This window comes from Hypanus sabinus, chromosome 18, assembly GCF_030144855.1.
Source record: "Hypanus sabinus isolate sHypSab1 chromosome 18, sHypSab1.hap1, whole genome shotgun sequence".
NCBI classification, from domain to species: Eukaryota; Metazoa; Chordata; class Chondrichthyes; order Myliobatiformes; family Dasyatidae; genus Hypanus; species Hypanus sabinus.
This window is the reverse complement of record NC_082723.1, coordinates 40,365,800-40,383,119: the sequence shown is the minus strand read 5'-3', so window position 1 is coordinate 40,383,119 and position 17,320 is coordinate 40,365,800. Positions and strand designations below refer to the sequence as shown.

Sequence of the window (17,320 nt, the reverse complement as noted above, 5' to 3'; positions counted from 1 at the left end):
TACATCGAGGTGTGGTGCTTGTATGTGCGTAGTTGCTTGCAGTGAGGGGAGTCTGTCTCTGTAACGTCAGTGCGAGGGAGGGAAGTTGGCTCTGGGTAGGGTCAACAGATCGTTTTGATATCCAACAACTCTCCTTACGGGAGCATTAACCCGAGCCCTTTCTCCTGACATCAGGGAGTGCCCCAAACATCCGAGGTGTGCCTGGGGTCTCGTTCTCATTGTGTGCAGCGTATGGGGGATTTTTGCTGAACAGCCATTTTGCCAGGTGTATAAATACTGCAAATTGGCAGCAATGTAATTGAAAGCTGAAGAGGATGGTACCCAAGCTAAAACTGGAGAGGGATTGTTTGCCAAGAATGAGTGGGGTTAAAGAGGAACAGCTGTGGCTCCAAGTCCTCCGTGTCTGTGCCAACCATACGATGACTGCACTCTCTCTTTAATCGCTTCAGAGTTCTGATCCCAACATCACTCCCAAGAACATCCCTCTCTCATGTTCTGATAGTTTAGAGTCGATAATGGCGGCTTTCAGTATTTCCGCCTTCCTGTGAAATCCAGCAACAAATTTAGCAATCAAGTCTGTGTGCCAAGGTATGCGGCCAAACCATGGGGAATCTGACACTCGCCCCCGTTCCCTCCTCAAGGGATGACTACAAACAACGACACATCCAGAAAACATAGAAACGTAGAAAACCTACAGCACGGTACAGGCCCTTTGGCTCACAAAGCTGTGCTGAACATGTACTTACTTCAGAAATTACCTAGAATTACCCATAGCCCCCTATTTTTCTAAGCTTCATGTACCTATCCAGGAGTCTCTTAAAAGACCCTATCGTTTCCACCTCCACCACCGTCGCTGGCTGCCCATTCCACGCACTCACCACTCTCTGTGTGAAAAAACTTACCCCTGACATCTCTGTACCTACTTCCAAGCTCCTTAACTGTGCCCTCTCGTGCTAGCCATTCCAGCCCTGGGAAAAAGCCTCTGACTATCCACACGATCAATGCCTCTCATCTACAGAAGGAATAAATGGTCGACATTAGAGGCTGCCTGATGTATTAAGTCACCTCTAATATCCCTAACTTTGTAAACACCGGCACACCCTTGGGGAAATCCCTGAAAACACTTGGGCATTTTAGGAGCGCCTATTAAATCTGACAGACCAATAGGAAGACAGCCCGGTAGTGTGTGGGGGAGACATGGTGGCTTTAGGGGTGGCGCAAGTGTTAATGTAACAGCTTCACAGCAGCAGTGATCGCTGGTCGGGGTTCGATTCCCGCAGGTGCCTGTGTGGTGTTTGTTCGTTCTCCACGTGGCCTTCCTAAGGGCGCTCCCGACTCCACCCATGTTCCAAAGACGTACGGTTTGGGGCGGTGAGTTGTGGGCGCTAGAAGTGCGGCAGCACTTGCAGACTGCCCCCAGCACGACTGTCGGACTGGGTTGGAAAACTTCGCCCTTCACCAATGCACGGGTGACAGACAAGGGTGATCTTTGACTCTCTCCCTGGGCACAGTGACCCACTTTCAGGAAGCCCCTACTAATACCAACACATTCCCCAGAGATCCCCTATAAAAAAACATTGACACAGTCCCAGGGATCTCTTGTCAACACTGACTCGCTCTGGGGTAACACCTGTAAGCACTGACACACTTTGAAGGAACCACTATTGAAACTAATACACTCCTGGTAACCCCTGTAAACAGTGACACGTTTTCAGGGAAGCCCCTCCCAAACGCTGACTCACTCTCTGGGGACTTCCATCTTTTATACACACAAAATTTACCGAGTTGCCTACAATGTCAAAATATGCCATATTCAGAGGACATAAACTCACTATTTACATCTTCAAGTTTAAATATGGTTGTCACTATTTACAATGCACTTGAATCCCTGGGGGGGCCACTGTGGACCCCTGTAAACCTGACAGAATTTCAGGAAACCCCATTAAAACAGACAGATACCAATAGTCCCCTAGTAACCACCCACCCACACACACACACACACACACACACACACACACACACACACACATCAGTGACCCCTGAGAACTTACACATTCCTAGGGATTCCCTATAAACACATACACTCCTGGGGATTTCCTGCGAACACTGACACACACCAGTGACCCCTGTAAACACTTGGACACTCCTAGAGATTCCATTTAAACAGGGACATACCTCCATTGTCCCAGACATTACTGACATTTGACCAGCTTCTCACTCTTTGGAGACAAAAGCTTGCATGGTAATAAAAGGTTACACACAATTTGAAAGATGACAATAGTCTGGTTGGACGTGAAAGGAGACTGGCTGTTTCTGAGATACTCAAACCACCCCATCTAGCACCAACACTCATCCCACAGTCGAAGCCACTTAGATCTCATTTGTTCCCCATTCCAATGTTTGATCTGAACAACAACTGAACTTCTTGACCATGTCTGCATACTTTTATGTATTGTGTTGCTGTCACGTGATTGGCTGATTAGATATTTGCATTAATGGGCAGATTAGTGGCCACTTGTCTATCTTAATTGCCATGAAGAGTGCCACTGGGGAATTTACTAGTAATAATAGTAAACCTTTAAAGCAAAGTATGTTACTGATCTTTGACTAATGTGTGTCAGACTTTCCGTGCACAGATTCAGTGTTTTGGGGCGAGGGGGAACTGGGTTCAGATGGATGTTCATTTTACATGAGAGGGGGCTATGTAGCATCCACACCAGGACCAACAGACCCAAAAACAGTTCTTTTACCCAAGCAGTGAGGCTGATCCACACCTCCACCCACTAACCCAACCACCACTACTGTATCATTTTCTGTCAGTCACCTTATCTACAGACACTCATGTGCCTAACGCCACTTTATGGACATATAATCAATCTATGCATATAAGCTATCTTATGTTTTTGTATTTGTTGTGATTTTTTCATTGTTGTTGTTGTTGTGTTCTTTATCTTTTGTGGTTTTTGTTGTGCTGAATTGGATCTGGAGTAGCAATTATTTGGTTGTTCTTTACTCGTGTATTGGAATGGCATTAAGCAATCTTGAATCTTTAATTGACTCTCCATGCTTGCTGAATAAAGCTTCTCCATCTGTGCCCACGTCATAGAAATACATTTGTTACTTTGAATGCCATGGTTTACTGTGGGATCGTTCTTCCTTGTGCCCGTCTTGCCATTCCCTGCCTCTGCCTTTGACTCTTCATCACACTCCCGAGTTCTCCTCTCCACCTTCTCACTGTCTGCTCTTCAATCCTCTTCTCAGTTCTCTGTCCCACTCTTGATCATTTTCAGCATTTGCGCCTCTCCCACATCTTGACAATCTTCACTCTAATTCTCCTTATGGTTAATTTTTTTTTTGCCACAATTCACTCTGACATTTGTCCCCATTCCCTCTCTCAGCCTTTTCCCTACACATTGCCCTGTCACCCCACTCCTCTCTCTGCCTCTGGGCGGATGGCCAAATAGCCGGTCCTCCCACGGTGGGGAATCACACTGAGGATTGATGAAGGGTGCTGTGACAAACAGAGGATTTTCAGCTTGCGTTGATGCAGCAGGGACCAGAGTGCTTAGCTAAGATAGAGGTGCAGGTTGGATGCTGGCTCAGGTGCAGCTGTGGCTGTGATCTTGCAGAGACATGTTTGTTCCGTGTTCTCAGCTCCTTCCAGGTCACCTGAGTGAGCTGTTGATAATCAGCAGCTGCGGGGCTTTACTGTTGTCTGGAGCTGACGGACATGACCGGCTCCACTTACAGGTCTTGCTTAGAGTGAAAATGCAAAATGAGATCCCTGTTACCAGACGGGAAGCTGGGGGAGGGGAAGGGTAGAGCTTTGGTAAAATGAGATGGGGAACGTCAGCACAGGGAGATATAAACATGAGTCAGAGTGCAGCACTCTCTCAGTACTGAACCTCTGACAGTGTGACACTCCCTCAGTACTGTCCCTCTGACGGTGTGACACTCCCTCAGTACTGTCCCTCTGATGGTGTGACACTCCCTCAGTACTGTCCCTCTGATGGTGCGACACTCCCTCAGTACTGTCCCTCTGACAGTGTGGCACTCCCTCAGTACTGTCCCTCTAATGGTGCGACACTCCCTCAGTACTGTCCCTCCGACAGTGTGACACTCACTCAGTACTGTCCCTCTGACGGTGCAACACTCCCTCAGTACTGTCCCTCTGACAGTGTGATGCTCCCTCAGTACTGTCCCTCTGAGGGTGTGACACTCAATCAGTACTGTCCCTCTGACGGTGTGACACTCCCTCAGTACTGTCCCTCTAATGGTGCGACACTCCCTCAGTACTGTCCCTCCGACAGTGTGACACTCCCTCAGTACTGTCCCTCTGACGGTGCAACACTCCCTCAGTCCTGTCCCTCTGACGGTGTGACACTCCCTCAGTACCGTCCCTCTGACAGTGTGACACTCCCTCAGTCCTGTCCCTCTGACGGTGTGACACTCCCTCAGTACCGTCCCTCTGACAGTGTGACACTCCCTCAGTACTGTCCCTCTGACGGTGTGACACTCCCTCAGTCCTGTCCCTCTGACGGTGTGACACTCCCTCAGTACTGTCCCTCTGACGGTGTGACACTCCCTCAGTCCTGTCCCTCTGACGGTGTGACACTCCCTCAGTACCGTCCCTCTGACAGTGTGACACTCCCTCAGTACTGTCCCTCTGACGGTGTGACACTCCCTCAGTACCGTCCCTCTGACAGTGTGACACTCCCTCAGTACTGTCCCTCTGACGGTGTGACACTCCCTCAGTACTGTCCCTCTGACGGTGTGACACTCCCTCAGTCCTGTCCCTCTGACGGTGTGACACTCCCTCAGTACTGTCCCTCTGACGGTGTGACACTCCCTCAGTACTGTCCCTCTGACGGTGTGACACTCCCTCAGTACTGTCCCTCTGACAGTGTGACACTCCCTCAGTACTGTCCCTCTGACGGTGTGACACTCCCTCAGTACTGTCCCTCTGACAGTGTGACACTCCCTCAGTACTGTCCCTCTGACGGTGTGACACTCCCTCAGTCCTGTCCCTCTGACGGTGTGACACTCAATCAGTACTGTCCCTCTGACGGTGTGACACTCCCTCAGTCCTGTCCCTCTGACGGTGTGACACTCCCTCAGTACCGTCCCTCTGACAGTGTGACACTCCCTCAGTACTGTCCCTCTGACGGTGTGACACTCCCTCAGTACCGTCCCTCTGACAGTGTGACACTCCCTCAGTCCTGTCCCTCTGACGGTGTGACACTCCCTCAGTACCGTCCCTCTGACAGTGCGACACCCTCTCAGAACTGTCCCTCTGACAGTGTGACACTCCCTCAGTACTGTCCCTCTGACGGTGTGACACTCCCTCAGTACTGTCCCTCTGACGGTGTGACACTCCCTCAGTACTGTCCCTCTGACGGTGTGACACTCCCTCAGTACTGTCCCTCTGACAGTGTGACACTCCCTCAGTACTGTCCCTCTGACGGTGTGACACTCCCTCAGTACTGTCCCTCTGACGGTGTGACACTCCCTCAGTACTGTCCCTCTGACAGTGTGACACTCCCTCAGTACTGTCCCTCTGACGGTGTGACACTCCCTCAGTACTGTCCCTCTGACAGTGTGACACTCCCTCAGTACTGTCCCTCTGACGGTGTGACACTCCCTCAGTACTGTCCCTCTGACAGTGTGACACTCCCTCAGTACTGTCCCTCTGACAGTGTGACACTCCCTCAGTACTGTCCCTCTGACGGTGTGACACTCCCTCAGTACTGTCCCTCTGACAGTGTGACACTCCCTCAGAACTGTCCCTCTGACAGTGCGACACTCCCTCAGTACTGTCCCTCTGACGGTGTGACACTCCCTCAGTACTGTCCCTTTGGAGATTGCCAGTACAAGATGATGATGCTGGAGACAGGCTTACATCCGCCTCACAGGTATTCTTGCTGTTCTCGGGGAGAGCATCCTTGGCCACCGCTGTCACGTGGAAGCAGCTCTCCAGCGCCTCCCAGAGAGCAAGTTTGGAATTTCAACAGCTGCTCTCTGCAGGCATGTTGTGTTCTGGGGGAGTCGCCGCCAAGGAGACAGAAGAGGATGAATAGAACAGGAAGGATTGTTGGAGAAATGAATTTTTGGAAAGGATTTAAATGAGGGAAGGATCTGATTTCTTTCCTCACTGCATCCTTGTCTAGCTCTACTTCATTCAGCATACATCTTGAAATTAGGTGTGCTCTGAACAACAAATCAAGTTACTTATATTACGAGCCTTGCCAGTGTTTGATCTCAGTCCTAAAGCTCCTTCTTCAAAATCACTTGGTGGGTTCTGATTCAGCAGCCAGTAATCTCAGCGTGTGTTTTCAGAAGAACATTGACAGAGAAAAAAAAGCAGCCGCTGATTCTGGAAGTCATCAGTAAAGTCAGAAACTGCAGGAGACACTCAGCTGGTCAGGCAGCATCTGCGGTGAAAGAAACAGCGTTAATGTTTCAGATTGAACTTCATGTTGGAAGGCTGGATTTCTCTCAATAAATAGGGATCGTTCCTCGTCATTCAGCTTGAACCAGTCTGGTTTGATGGTCCTGACGAAGGGTCTTAGCCTGAAACGTCAACTGTTTATTAATTTCCCGAGATGCTGCCTGACCTGCTGAGCTCCGCCAGCATTTTGTGGCTAGATTGAGTATCTCTGGTCTGCTGGGATTTTCACACTCAACATTCTCTAGAGTTCACAGAGAATGGAGCAAGAAACAAAAACCATCCAGTGGGCGGCAGTCCTGAGGGTAACGATATTTTGTTAACGAGAGAGGTCAGAGGGAAATGGACAGGCTGGTTCAAGCTTCCAGGAAGGCGGCAGTAGCTCAAACAGTGACATGTTGCATCAGTGGCGTGCAGAAGAGCATCTCTGAAAGCTCAACACATCGAACTTTGAAATGCACGGGCTACAGCAACAAACGACCACAAACAGGGACTACTCGATCAGGTACACGAGGTAGCTAATTGGGTAGCCATTGTGACTAAATTTTCAGAAGTGTGAAGCGATACACTTTGGAAGGTCAAACTTGAGGGAAGACTGCAGGGTTAATTGCAGGATTCTAAGCTGTGTGCAGGAACAGTGATATCTTGGGTAAAGTCCATAGTTCATTCAAAGTTGTCACGCAATTTGATAGGGTGGTTATGAAAGTGTTATGGTACGTTGGCCTTTGTTAGTTGCAGCTGTATAGAAATCTGATTTGGAAAATTGTGTTCATTTCTGGTGGCATCATTATAGGAAGGACGAGGAAACTTTAGAGAGAATGTGGAGGAGATTTGCCAGGATGCTGACTGGATTAGAGAGAATATGAGGAAAGGTGGAGCGAGCTAGGAGCAAAGGAGGGTGAGAGGTGACTTGATAGAGGTGTACAAGCTGATAAAAGGCATAGGTAGAGTGGACAGCCCGCATCTTTTCCCCAGAGTGGCAATAACTAGTAAGAGAAGGTATAACAGAAGTCAGAAGTAGTTTGTTTACATGTAAATGAGTAGAATGCACTTTCAGGGGTGATGGTAAAAGCGTGTACTTTAGGGACATCTTAGATAGGCACATGGATGAAGGAAAAATGGAGGGCTATGTAGGAGGGAAGGGTTGATTTTGGGGTAGGTTAGAAGGGAGGCACAATATTGTGGGACAAAGAACCCATAATGTTAAATGTTTGAGGTTTTAAAGTTGTAAACGGATCTGGAAGAGGGATGAATATCTGGCATTATACCAAAGCGCTTTCATTGAATGGCCGTGACAGAGATCAGGAGCTAAAAATCCTCATCTTGTTCAAAAGAAAAATCGTTCATGGCTTTTGATGGAAACTTGACTGTGTCTTAGATCTGCGGTGATTGATATCATTGGCTCTTTTTCTCTCTTACAGGGGGATATCCAGCAACTCTTGATCATACCTGACCACAGAGCAGCTCATGACTACTGCGAGCACTACAGCCCCGACTGTGACACCCCACTCCCTGAATCACCACAGTCGCAAGATCCCAACATAGATGACCTTGATGTGAGTATCTCCAAAAGGCAAAATCTTGCCAATGTGGGAAATCTGAAACACAAAGAGAAAGTGCTCAGGTTAAGTAGGATTGTGGAGAAAGACACAGGTCGAACAGTTCAGGCTGATAGCCTCTCAGTACCTCTGACCTCTCATTGAAGATGTTGGCCTTGCACTGGGTTCATGGGGAATCTCACGAGACTTCAGGTGATGAGTCCTCCAGTATCCCAGCAACCTGGGGGTGACTTGCTGACTCTGAATTGAGCGCATTGCGTGATAGATTGTCACATGACCTTGTACGTCATTAATACCGCCAGCACTGTTACAGTTAATTCCTTCCAGTGTCCCCATTTTAACATAGGCATCAGAAAAGCCGAATCAGAATCAGGATTATTATCGCTGACATGATGAGAAACATTAATACAGTGCATCATCATTATCATCGTTATTTGCCCTGTCACATGATAAAGGTAATCGTGGTCTTTGACCATGATTGTCGGCAAATTTTTGTACATAGGTGGTTTGCCATTGCCTTCTTCTGGGGAGTGTCTTTACCAGCCGGGTGACCCCAGTCGTTACCAATACTCTACAGAGCCTGGCGTCAGTCGTCACATGACCATCCACCACCTGCTCCCACAGCTTCACGTGACCCTGATTGGGGGGCTAAGCGGGTGGCTGCACCTTGCCCAAAGGGTGACCTGCAGGCTAGCAGAGGGAAGGAGTGCCTTACGCCTCCTTTGGTAGAGACGTATCTCCAACCCGCCACCCCAGTACAGTGCAAGACATAAATATTATTATTAATTATATAAATAGTTGAAAAGAGGACTAATGAGACGGTTCACGGACCAGTCAGAAATCTGACGGCAGAGACAAGGAGAGGAAGTCTCCTTATCTGGTTTACAAATTCTTACTTGAAGTCAGAGCTCAGATTTTCCACCCTTAAAATTTTACGATTAATTAAAACCAAAGAAATGGAAAAAAGAGTTCACCCCTTGAATGTGGTTGATGCCCGATAACCTTTTATCCTGGCTTGTTTGCAGCTATTTTGGGAGATTTCAGACCAGTGCTGGGACTGTGCTGGACCCTCATTCATCGTGGATGCTCTGGTGTCGGACTGGTTCTGGCAATGAGTCACTCTGACCTCAAACTCAAGCCTGCTGCCAGTCAGTGATCCTGGAGCAGAAATTCAAGTCACGTTTACTGTCATTTAACTATATACATGTATATAATGCACATAATCATATAATGTATATAGAAACAAGACCTTTTTTCAAACTAGAGTGTAAAGCACTTCAGTATACATAACACACAAAAACTTAAGCAGGTTGGATTTTTTTTGGGATGTAAAATTTAGGTCAAGTGTAAAGGTGCTAGAGGTGGGGTGGTGGAAGACTGATATTGCCTGTACCTTTTTTTAATCTTTTAATCCCACTGTGGAGAAAAGCACACCATCCCATGATATTTCACAACTAATAAACAAAAGTGCTGGAAGGAAGTGTAAGAGACAAGCCCACCCGTTTTGTAATGTCGCTTTTTAGTTTACACCCAGCTCTGTCCTGGACGTGACTCTTTGGCTCCTGCAGAGTGGGGGTGGGGGTGGGGGGGGAGCAATCTGGTGCATTGACAAGCTGTGAGACAGGGCTTATGGTGATGAGAGCCCCTCCCCTTCACAGGGGCTCCCTCCGGGCACCGAGGTTTCCCGGTTTGCTTCTGCTGCGGCTCCTTGAAGGAAACTAACCCCTGAGTGATCCCACCACGTGTAATCGTCACATTCCATCAGCCTGGTTCGTCACACCGTGTTTGCAGAGGGGGAGCTTTTGAAAATGCTTTGAATAATTATTTAGGCCATTCCAGTGGGACCCCTGCCAGTCTCAAGTGCACTGTAAGTCCTTAAAGAAGTTATTGTTCAAGATGGAGGTAAAAAAATGAGTATCATTGACAATGAATGACTGGCCTAAAGGGGGAGAAACAGTGGCTGATTTGCAAGACCGAGTCTTGAACATACAGTTGTATGTTTGAACTGCTTGGTTACCTGGAGGAATTCCGTGTGAAGACTGACTGGCTGTTCCAAATACTGATTCTTCTAGAAGGGACAACCGATGTCTAACCAGAAACTTAAAGGCTCAAAGCAATGGAATAATTCCGCAGTGTTCCTTGAGACTTCAAAATTGCAGGTTTCTGCAAATCCTCGCATCACTTCTTGAACCCTTCTCCCAACTCCCTGATCCCCATTCCCACCCTTCCTCACAGACTCCCCATTCCCTCCTTTTCCCACTCCCTTTCCTCCCTCACAGTTTTGTTCCACCCCGCTCCCTAGTTCCCATTTCACCCTCTCATTCCCTTTGTCTGCAAGCCCCCTTCTGTCCCTTACCTTCCCCCTCCCACTCCCAAGCAAATCTCTGCCCTTGTCCAGTCGATGCCTGTGGTTGTCTGGATACTCTGTGGATGAGTACGGTCTGCCCCCTCCCCATTAATCGCGCACACTAAGAGGCAGATATATTCAAGCTACTCCTCACATCCATCTCTTGCCTTCCTGTGCAATCTGTCCTGCTGGATGTGTACAGTTTTGGAGCTTGGAAATCCTTAGGTCCGGTTTCAGGAGATTATGATTCAGCCCAGGGCTAAACAGAAATAAGAAAAGCTTAGTAAAGTGAAGGTTTTAAAGGAATAAGATGACATGAAGACAAAGGCAGATGAGGTCAGGCTGGGCTTGTGGGAGTTTGATAAGCTGTTTTACTTTTGCCGGTCCATTTTCACAAACTCCACTCACATTCACTTCACCCGTCACAGACTCCACTCTCTTCCCTCCTCCCATAACCCTTCTCGTCAAGCTGGCCAGCCTGAGGGGGGTGAGAGTCCAGACTTGTCAGTCAACAAGCCCCTAAGCGATGTTGTGTTTTGTCTGCAGCCTACGGAGGATAATTACTATTACGAGTATCCTTATTATGAAGAATTTCCAGATGACTACACCGATAAGCCCACTGAAAAAGTGCCGGAGTACGGAGAACAGATTACCGGTCCGATCACCGAAGTGCCGGATCAAGAAGTAAGTTCTGGAACTTGGACAATGGGGCAGTGGAATTATGGGGCTTTGGGCATAGGGATGCTGGGAAAATGGAACATAAGGATAGAAAGGTGATGGGTTAATGGGGTAATGGGAAATGGAGCACAAAGCAGTGGGGTAACAGGGTTTTGAGGGAATTGGTGCTATGATCCCTGTGGCTTGCCATAGGGAACTGAGCTTCCTGGGTTTTTGAGCAACTGTATTGACTAATCGTTTTCTTAACTGGAGTTGTTAAGCCCTTGTGTTTGTGGTTTAACCTTGTCAAAAATTGCAGCTGGCACGAGTTTCCTGCCCCCTATGATTATTTAAAGAGGACTCTCAGTCGGTGCCTTCGTGGGGTCATTGTATCGGAGAGGATGAATTCTTGTGGTGTCCCTCAGTCGTTTATTCAATTCCGATTCCAATGTTTAACCCTTACATACTGTTCATATTCTATACTTTCACTGCAATTTTGGCCCAGCCCAAGAATCCCCTCATAACAAGTGCCTATACCAAATTTTGAACCACAGGTCTATTTAGAATGTATAAATAGCCTATCTGACATTAATAAACGGGTGACTAATCCTTAATTAATGCTTCAGAGATCTAAAATCCGTTTCAATAGATACGGGTCAAATTTGACCTGGAACAGCCTCAACGTACAAAAATTTGTGGCCCCTGTACAAAAGTATAAAATTTTAAAATATTTTTATTTTTGTGCACTTTGGGTCACTTCAGGAAAAGTCATTAAATTTTGGCTAAAAAAAATGGCATTTACGGTGTTTTTACTGCTGTCAAATGTCAAAACGGGTCAAATTTGACCCGAACAGTATGTAAGGGTTAACTTCTTGTTCATATCCATACGGATTTCACCGTTCCTCCGCACGTGGGTCCAATCCTTTGTGAGCATACCATGACAATTGGAACATCAGACTTCAGAGGCCAATGGGGAAGTAGAGAGTGGGGCATGAGGTTAATGACCTGATGGGGGGTGGTTGTGGCATGGGGTATTGGGTATGCAGGTGCTGAGGAATTGGGAGATTAGGACATGTTTGCAATGGGATAAGGAAGATTTAGGGGTTTAGGAATCAGGATGCTGTTCTAAACTGGCTTTTGGTAATTGGTCACAATGGAACCAGGACAATGGGGCAGCGAGGGACTGTGGCACATGGCTCTAGATTGGGTTGGGGTATTAGGGGATTGGGGCAGAGGGGTGAAGCTGGGGCAGAAGGATAATCGGAAAGTGCATGTTGTTGGCAACGTGGTCTTGGGGCACAATGGAAGGGTCCAATGAGGGAGACAAGGACTGGGGTAATGGGGGCAGGCACAGGTCATCAGAGGACAAGGACAGTGGGGAGCAGTTTTTGGGAGACTGGAGCTCTGGAGCACTGGACCAGTAGGGTCCAGGGTAGAATGATACTGGGACAGGCGGGGTGCTGGGGTACTGGAGGGCACATGGGAAACTTGATGGAGTGGGTTAATGTGATAGGATAGGGGAACAGTGAGGTGGTGGGTATATGAGGGGGTTCTCAAGGGCAGAGGGCGAGTGTTGTGGTGGGACTGGGACGCTGCGGCCCAGACGCAGCGAGGATTGGGGTGCTGGGGTGCACAGCAGAGCGGCACAGAGAAAAATGGAACAAACGGGGCAGGATGGCGTTCCAATAATGTTTCTAAATGATTGATTAATAGGAGAGCGTGACTGCAAGGACGGAGGAAGTGTTTGAGGAAACCACGACGACAGTCCAAGAAACCACCCCTGCGGAATACCCCATTGTGGAAACGGGCTACTATGACAACTACGGCGATGAATATTATTACCCGTTGTTGACAATCACAGACAAGACTTTGGACAAAGAGGATGGTCTCGTGACTTCAGGGCAAGAATTTGAAAACGAGGTTGAGTATCAAACTCTCCACGCTTTCAATCCCACGTTTGGATGCCAGACCCCGTCTTTTGACCAGTGTCTCTTTATGAACTCCTGAAGTTATTGGTTGTTCCTGTGCTCTGGACTTTAATCGTGCCAGTCGGCCCTCTGGTAACCGTCTCCCTGAGCTCTGCCTGTCAAACCTGATCCTGTGCAGTAACACTTACGCACGGGCTCTGAGCGTTGAACAGTACAACAAAGGAGCTGGCGTTCCGGCTTTGCTGAATCCAGTAATTCCCGAGCTACATTAATCCTTGCTACCTGCGCAATGTCCATATCCCTCCACTCCCTGCACCCACTGCACTCTGTGCGGGAAAGAACTTGTCCCGCTCATCTTTTGAACTTGCCCCCTGACTCCTCACACTTAATGTACGCCCCCCTGTATTAGGCATTTCAATCGCAGGAGAAAGATACCAGGTATTGACTCTATCTGTGCCTCTCATCATCAGGTTCACTCCTACCCCTCACAGCCTCTGCTTCTCATTTCTAGGCTCAGGTAGGGCATATTAACATTATAACCAACAGAGCAATGCATTCGGCAGGGGAACAAAGCATTTTGGCTGTCTGGGATGGAATGTTTTAGTTACTGGAAAGGCTGGGCATGTTTACTTTGGAACAGAGGAGGCTGGGGCACGGGCGGGACAGTGTGTGGGGGGGAGTGGTCAAGCTATGTACAATTGCGAGGACCATAGACAGGGGACAGGGTAGGTAGTGAGAAGCTTTGCCCTATGCTGGAGCTGTCTAAGACCCGAGGGTGGAGGTTTAAAGTGAAGAGTGAGGGGGGAGTCTGGAGCCACCTGCTTGAAGCCTGTACCTCATGGCATTAAAAAGTATCTGGACGAGTATTTGAATTGGCAGGATAGTGAAGACTATGAATGAAGTGCTGGCACATCAGATTAGTGTAGATGTGTATTTGACAGCCAGCAGGGAAGCAGTGGGCTGTATTTCTGGACTATAGAAACAGTTCACTGTGATTCCATGACAATGATCCTGAGTTAGGAGACGAGTCCATGAAGTCTGACCATGCTATTCACCTGAGTGTAAAATAAGGAGTGATCAAATGTTATTTATGATGACTGTAATGGAGAAGCTGCTTCCTCTAGTGTCTCTCTGGCTTTGTGCATCCGCAAAGCAAACAGCATTGCGAAGGACCCCACGCACCCCTCATTCAAACTCTTCTCCCTCCTGCCGTCTGGCAACAGGCATCGAAGAATTCGGGCTCTCACGACCAGACAATGGAACACTTTCCTCCTCCAAGCCATCAGACTCCTCAATTCTCAAGAGTCTAAACTGACACCAAGCTAAACACACACACACCCTCCCTTTGCAATTTTTGCTCATTCCTTTCTCAATTCCTGCTAAAACATTGTTTACGTTGATTACGTTTACATAATTTATTATTATATTATAATTTGCCCTTTATTGTGCCTATTGTCTTGTTAATTAATTATTGTACAGTCTTGCACTGTTTTGTGCACTTTATGTAGGTCTGTGTAGGTTTGAAGCCTAGTGTAACTTTGTGTTGTTTCACATAGTCCAGTGTAGCTTTGTGTTCTTTCAAGTAGTCTAGTGTAGTTTTGTGTTGTTGCAGGTAGTCTAGTGTAGTTTTGTGTTGTTGCAGGTAATCTAGTGTAGTTTTGTGTTGTTTCAGGTAGTCTAGTGCAGTTTTGTGTTGTTTCACGTAGTCTAGTGTAGTTTTGTGTTGTTGCAGGTAATCTAGTGTAGTTTTGTGTTGTTTCAGGTAGTCTCGTGCAGTTTTGTGTTGTTTCACGTAGTTTAGTGTAGTTTTGTGTTGTTTCACATAGTCCAGTGTAGCTTTGTGTTGTTTCACATAGTCTAGTGTAGTTTTCTGTTGTTTCTTGTATTCTAGTATAGTTTTGTGTTGTTTCAGGTAGTCTACTGTACTTTTCACGTTTCATGTAGTCCAGTATAGTTTTGTGTTGTTTCACATAGTCTAGTGTAGTTTTGTATTGTTTCAAGTAGTCTAGTTTAGTTCTGTGTTGTTTCACTTGGTCTGGTTTAGTTTAGTGTTGTTTCACCTAGTCTAGTGTAGTTTTGTGTCGTTTCACGTAGTCTAGTGTAGTTTTGTGTTGTTTCTTGTATTCTAGTATAGTTTTGTGTTGTTTCAGGTAGTCTACTGTACTTTTCACGTTTCATGTAGTCCAGTATAGTTTTGTGTTGTTTCACGTAGTCTAGTGTAGTTTTGTATTGTTTCAAGTAGTCTAGTTTAGTTTTGTGTTGTTTCACTTGGTCTGGTTTAGTTTAGTGTTGTTTCACCTAGTCCAGTGTAGTTTTGTGTTGTTTCAAATAGTCTAGTGTAGTTTTGTGTCGTTTCACCTAGTCCAGTGTAGTTTTGTGTTGTTTCAAATAGTCTAGTGTAGTTTTGTGTCGTTTCACGTAGTCTAGTGTAGTTTTGTGTTGTTTCAAGAAGTCTAGTGTAGTTTTCACGTTTCACGTAGTCTAGTGTAGTTTTGTGTTGTTTCAAGAAGTCTAGTGTAGTTTTCACGTTTCACGTAGTCTAGTATAGTTTTGTGTTGTTTCGTGTAGTCTACTGTACTTTGGACTGTTTCATATAGTCAACAGTAGTTTTGCACTGTTTCATGTTGTCTACTGTAGTTTCATGTAGTCTCACGTAGTCCAGTGTAGATTTGTGTTGATTCACGTAGTCTAGTGTAGTTTTGTGTTGTTTCAAGAAGTCTAGTGTAGTTTTCACGTTTCACGTAGTCTAGTATAGTTTTGTGTTGTTTCAAGAAGTCTAGTGTAGTTTTCACGTTTCACGTAGTCTAGTATAGTTTTGTGTTGGTTCAAGAAGTCTAGTGTAGTTTTCACGTTTCACGTAGTCTAGTATAGTTTTGTGTTGTTTCAAGAAGTCTAGTGTAGTTTTCACGTTTCACGTAGTCTAGTATAGTTTTGTGTTGGTTCAAGAAGTCTAGTGTACTTTTCACGTTTCACGTAGTCTAGTATAGTTTTGTGTTGTTTCGCGTAGTCTACTGTAGTTTTGCGTTGTTTCATGTTGTCTACTGTAGTTTCATGTAGTCTCACGTAGTCCAGTGTAGATTTGTGTTGATTCACTTACTCTTGTATAGTTTTGTTTTGTTTCAAGTAGTCTAGTGTAGTTTTGTGTTGTTTCATGTGGTCTACTGTAGTTTTGCACTGTTTCATGTAGTCTACTGAAGTTTTGCATTGTTTCATGTTGTCTAGAGTAGTTTCATGTAGTCTCACGTAGTCCAGTGTAGATTTGTGTTGATTCACTTACTCTTGTATAGTTTTGTTTTGTTTCAAGTAGTCTAGTGTAGTTTTGTGTTGTTTCATGTGGTCTACTGTAGTTTTGCACTGTTTCATGTAGTCTACTGAAGTTTTGCAATGTTTCATGTTGTCTAGAGTAGTTTCATGTAGTCTCACGTAGTCCAGTGTAGATTTGTGTTGATTCAAGTAGTCTAGTGTAGTTTTGCTTTGTTTCAGTTACTCCTGTGTAGTTTTGTGTCGTTTCACGTAGTCTAGTGCAGTTCTGTGTTGTAATAGGTAATCTTGTATAGTTTTGTGTTGTTTCAGGAAGACCACTATACTTTTCTCGTTTCACGTAGTCCAGTATAGTTTTGTGTCATTTCAATTACTCTAGTGTAGTTTTGTGTTCTTTCACATTGTCTAGTGTAGTTTCATGTTGTCTCACGTAGTGCAGTGTAGATTTCTGTTGATTCACGTAGTCTAGTGTAGTTTTGTGTTGTTTCAGGAAGTCTACTGTACTTTTCACGTTTCACGTAGTGTAGTATAGTTTTGTGTTGTTTCACATCGTCTAGTGTAGTTTTATGTTGTTTCAAGAAGTCTAGCGTAGTTTTGCATTGCTCCAGGTAGTCTAGTGTAGTTTTGTGTTGTTTCACGTAGTCTAGTGTAGTTTTGTATTGTTTCAAGAAGTCTAGTGTAGTTTTGCATTGTTTCAGGTAGTTTTGTGTAGTTTTGTGTCGTTTCACATAATCTAGTGTAGTTTTGTATTGTTTCAGGTAGTCTTGAGTAGTTTTGTGTTGTTTCACTAGAGCAAGTGTAGTTTTCTGTTGTTTCACCTAGTCTAGCGTAGTGTTGTGTTGTTTCACGTGGTCTAGTGTAGTTTCGTGTTGTTTCACGTAGTGTAGTATAGTTTTGTGTTGTTTCACATAGTCTAGTGTAGTTTTGTGTTGTTTCATGTATTCTAGTATAGTTTTGTGTTGTTTCAGGAAGTCTGCTGTACTTTTCATGTTTCACGTAGTGTAGTATAGTTTTGTGTTGTTTCACGTAGTCTAGTGTAGTTTTATGTTGTTTCAAGTAGTCTGGCGTAGTTTTGCATTGCTTCAGGTAGTCTAGTGTAGTTTTGTGTTGTTTCACATAGTCA

The 17,320-nt window shown here is 45.9% G+C and overlaps 1 protein-coding gene across 3 annotated transcripts in view; it reads left to right on the top strand.

Moving 5' to 3' along the window:
• The window catches only part of col5a1 (procollagen, type V, alpha 1), a 352,300-nt gene that overhangs the window by 106,624 nt on the left and 228,356 nt on the right, over nucleotides 1–17,320 (top strand). For all 3 annotated transcript variants that reach the window (XM_059994251.1, XM_059994250.1, XM_059994249.1), the window contains 3 exons: nucleotides 7,867–8,001; nucleotides 10,898–11,035; nucleotides 12,722–12,928. In XM_059994251.1, coding sequence (XP_059850234.1) covers nucleotides 7,867–8,001; nucleotides 10,898–11,035; nucleotides 12,722–12,928 — 480 coding nt within the window. The remainder of the gene's footprint in view (nucleotides 1–7,866; nucleotides 8,002–10,897; nucleotides 11,036–12,721; nucleotides 12,929–17,320) is intronic.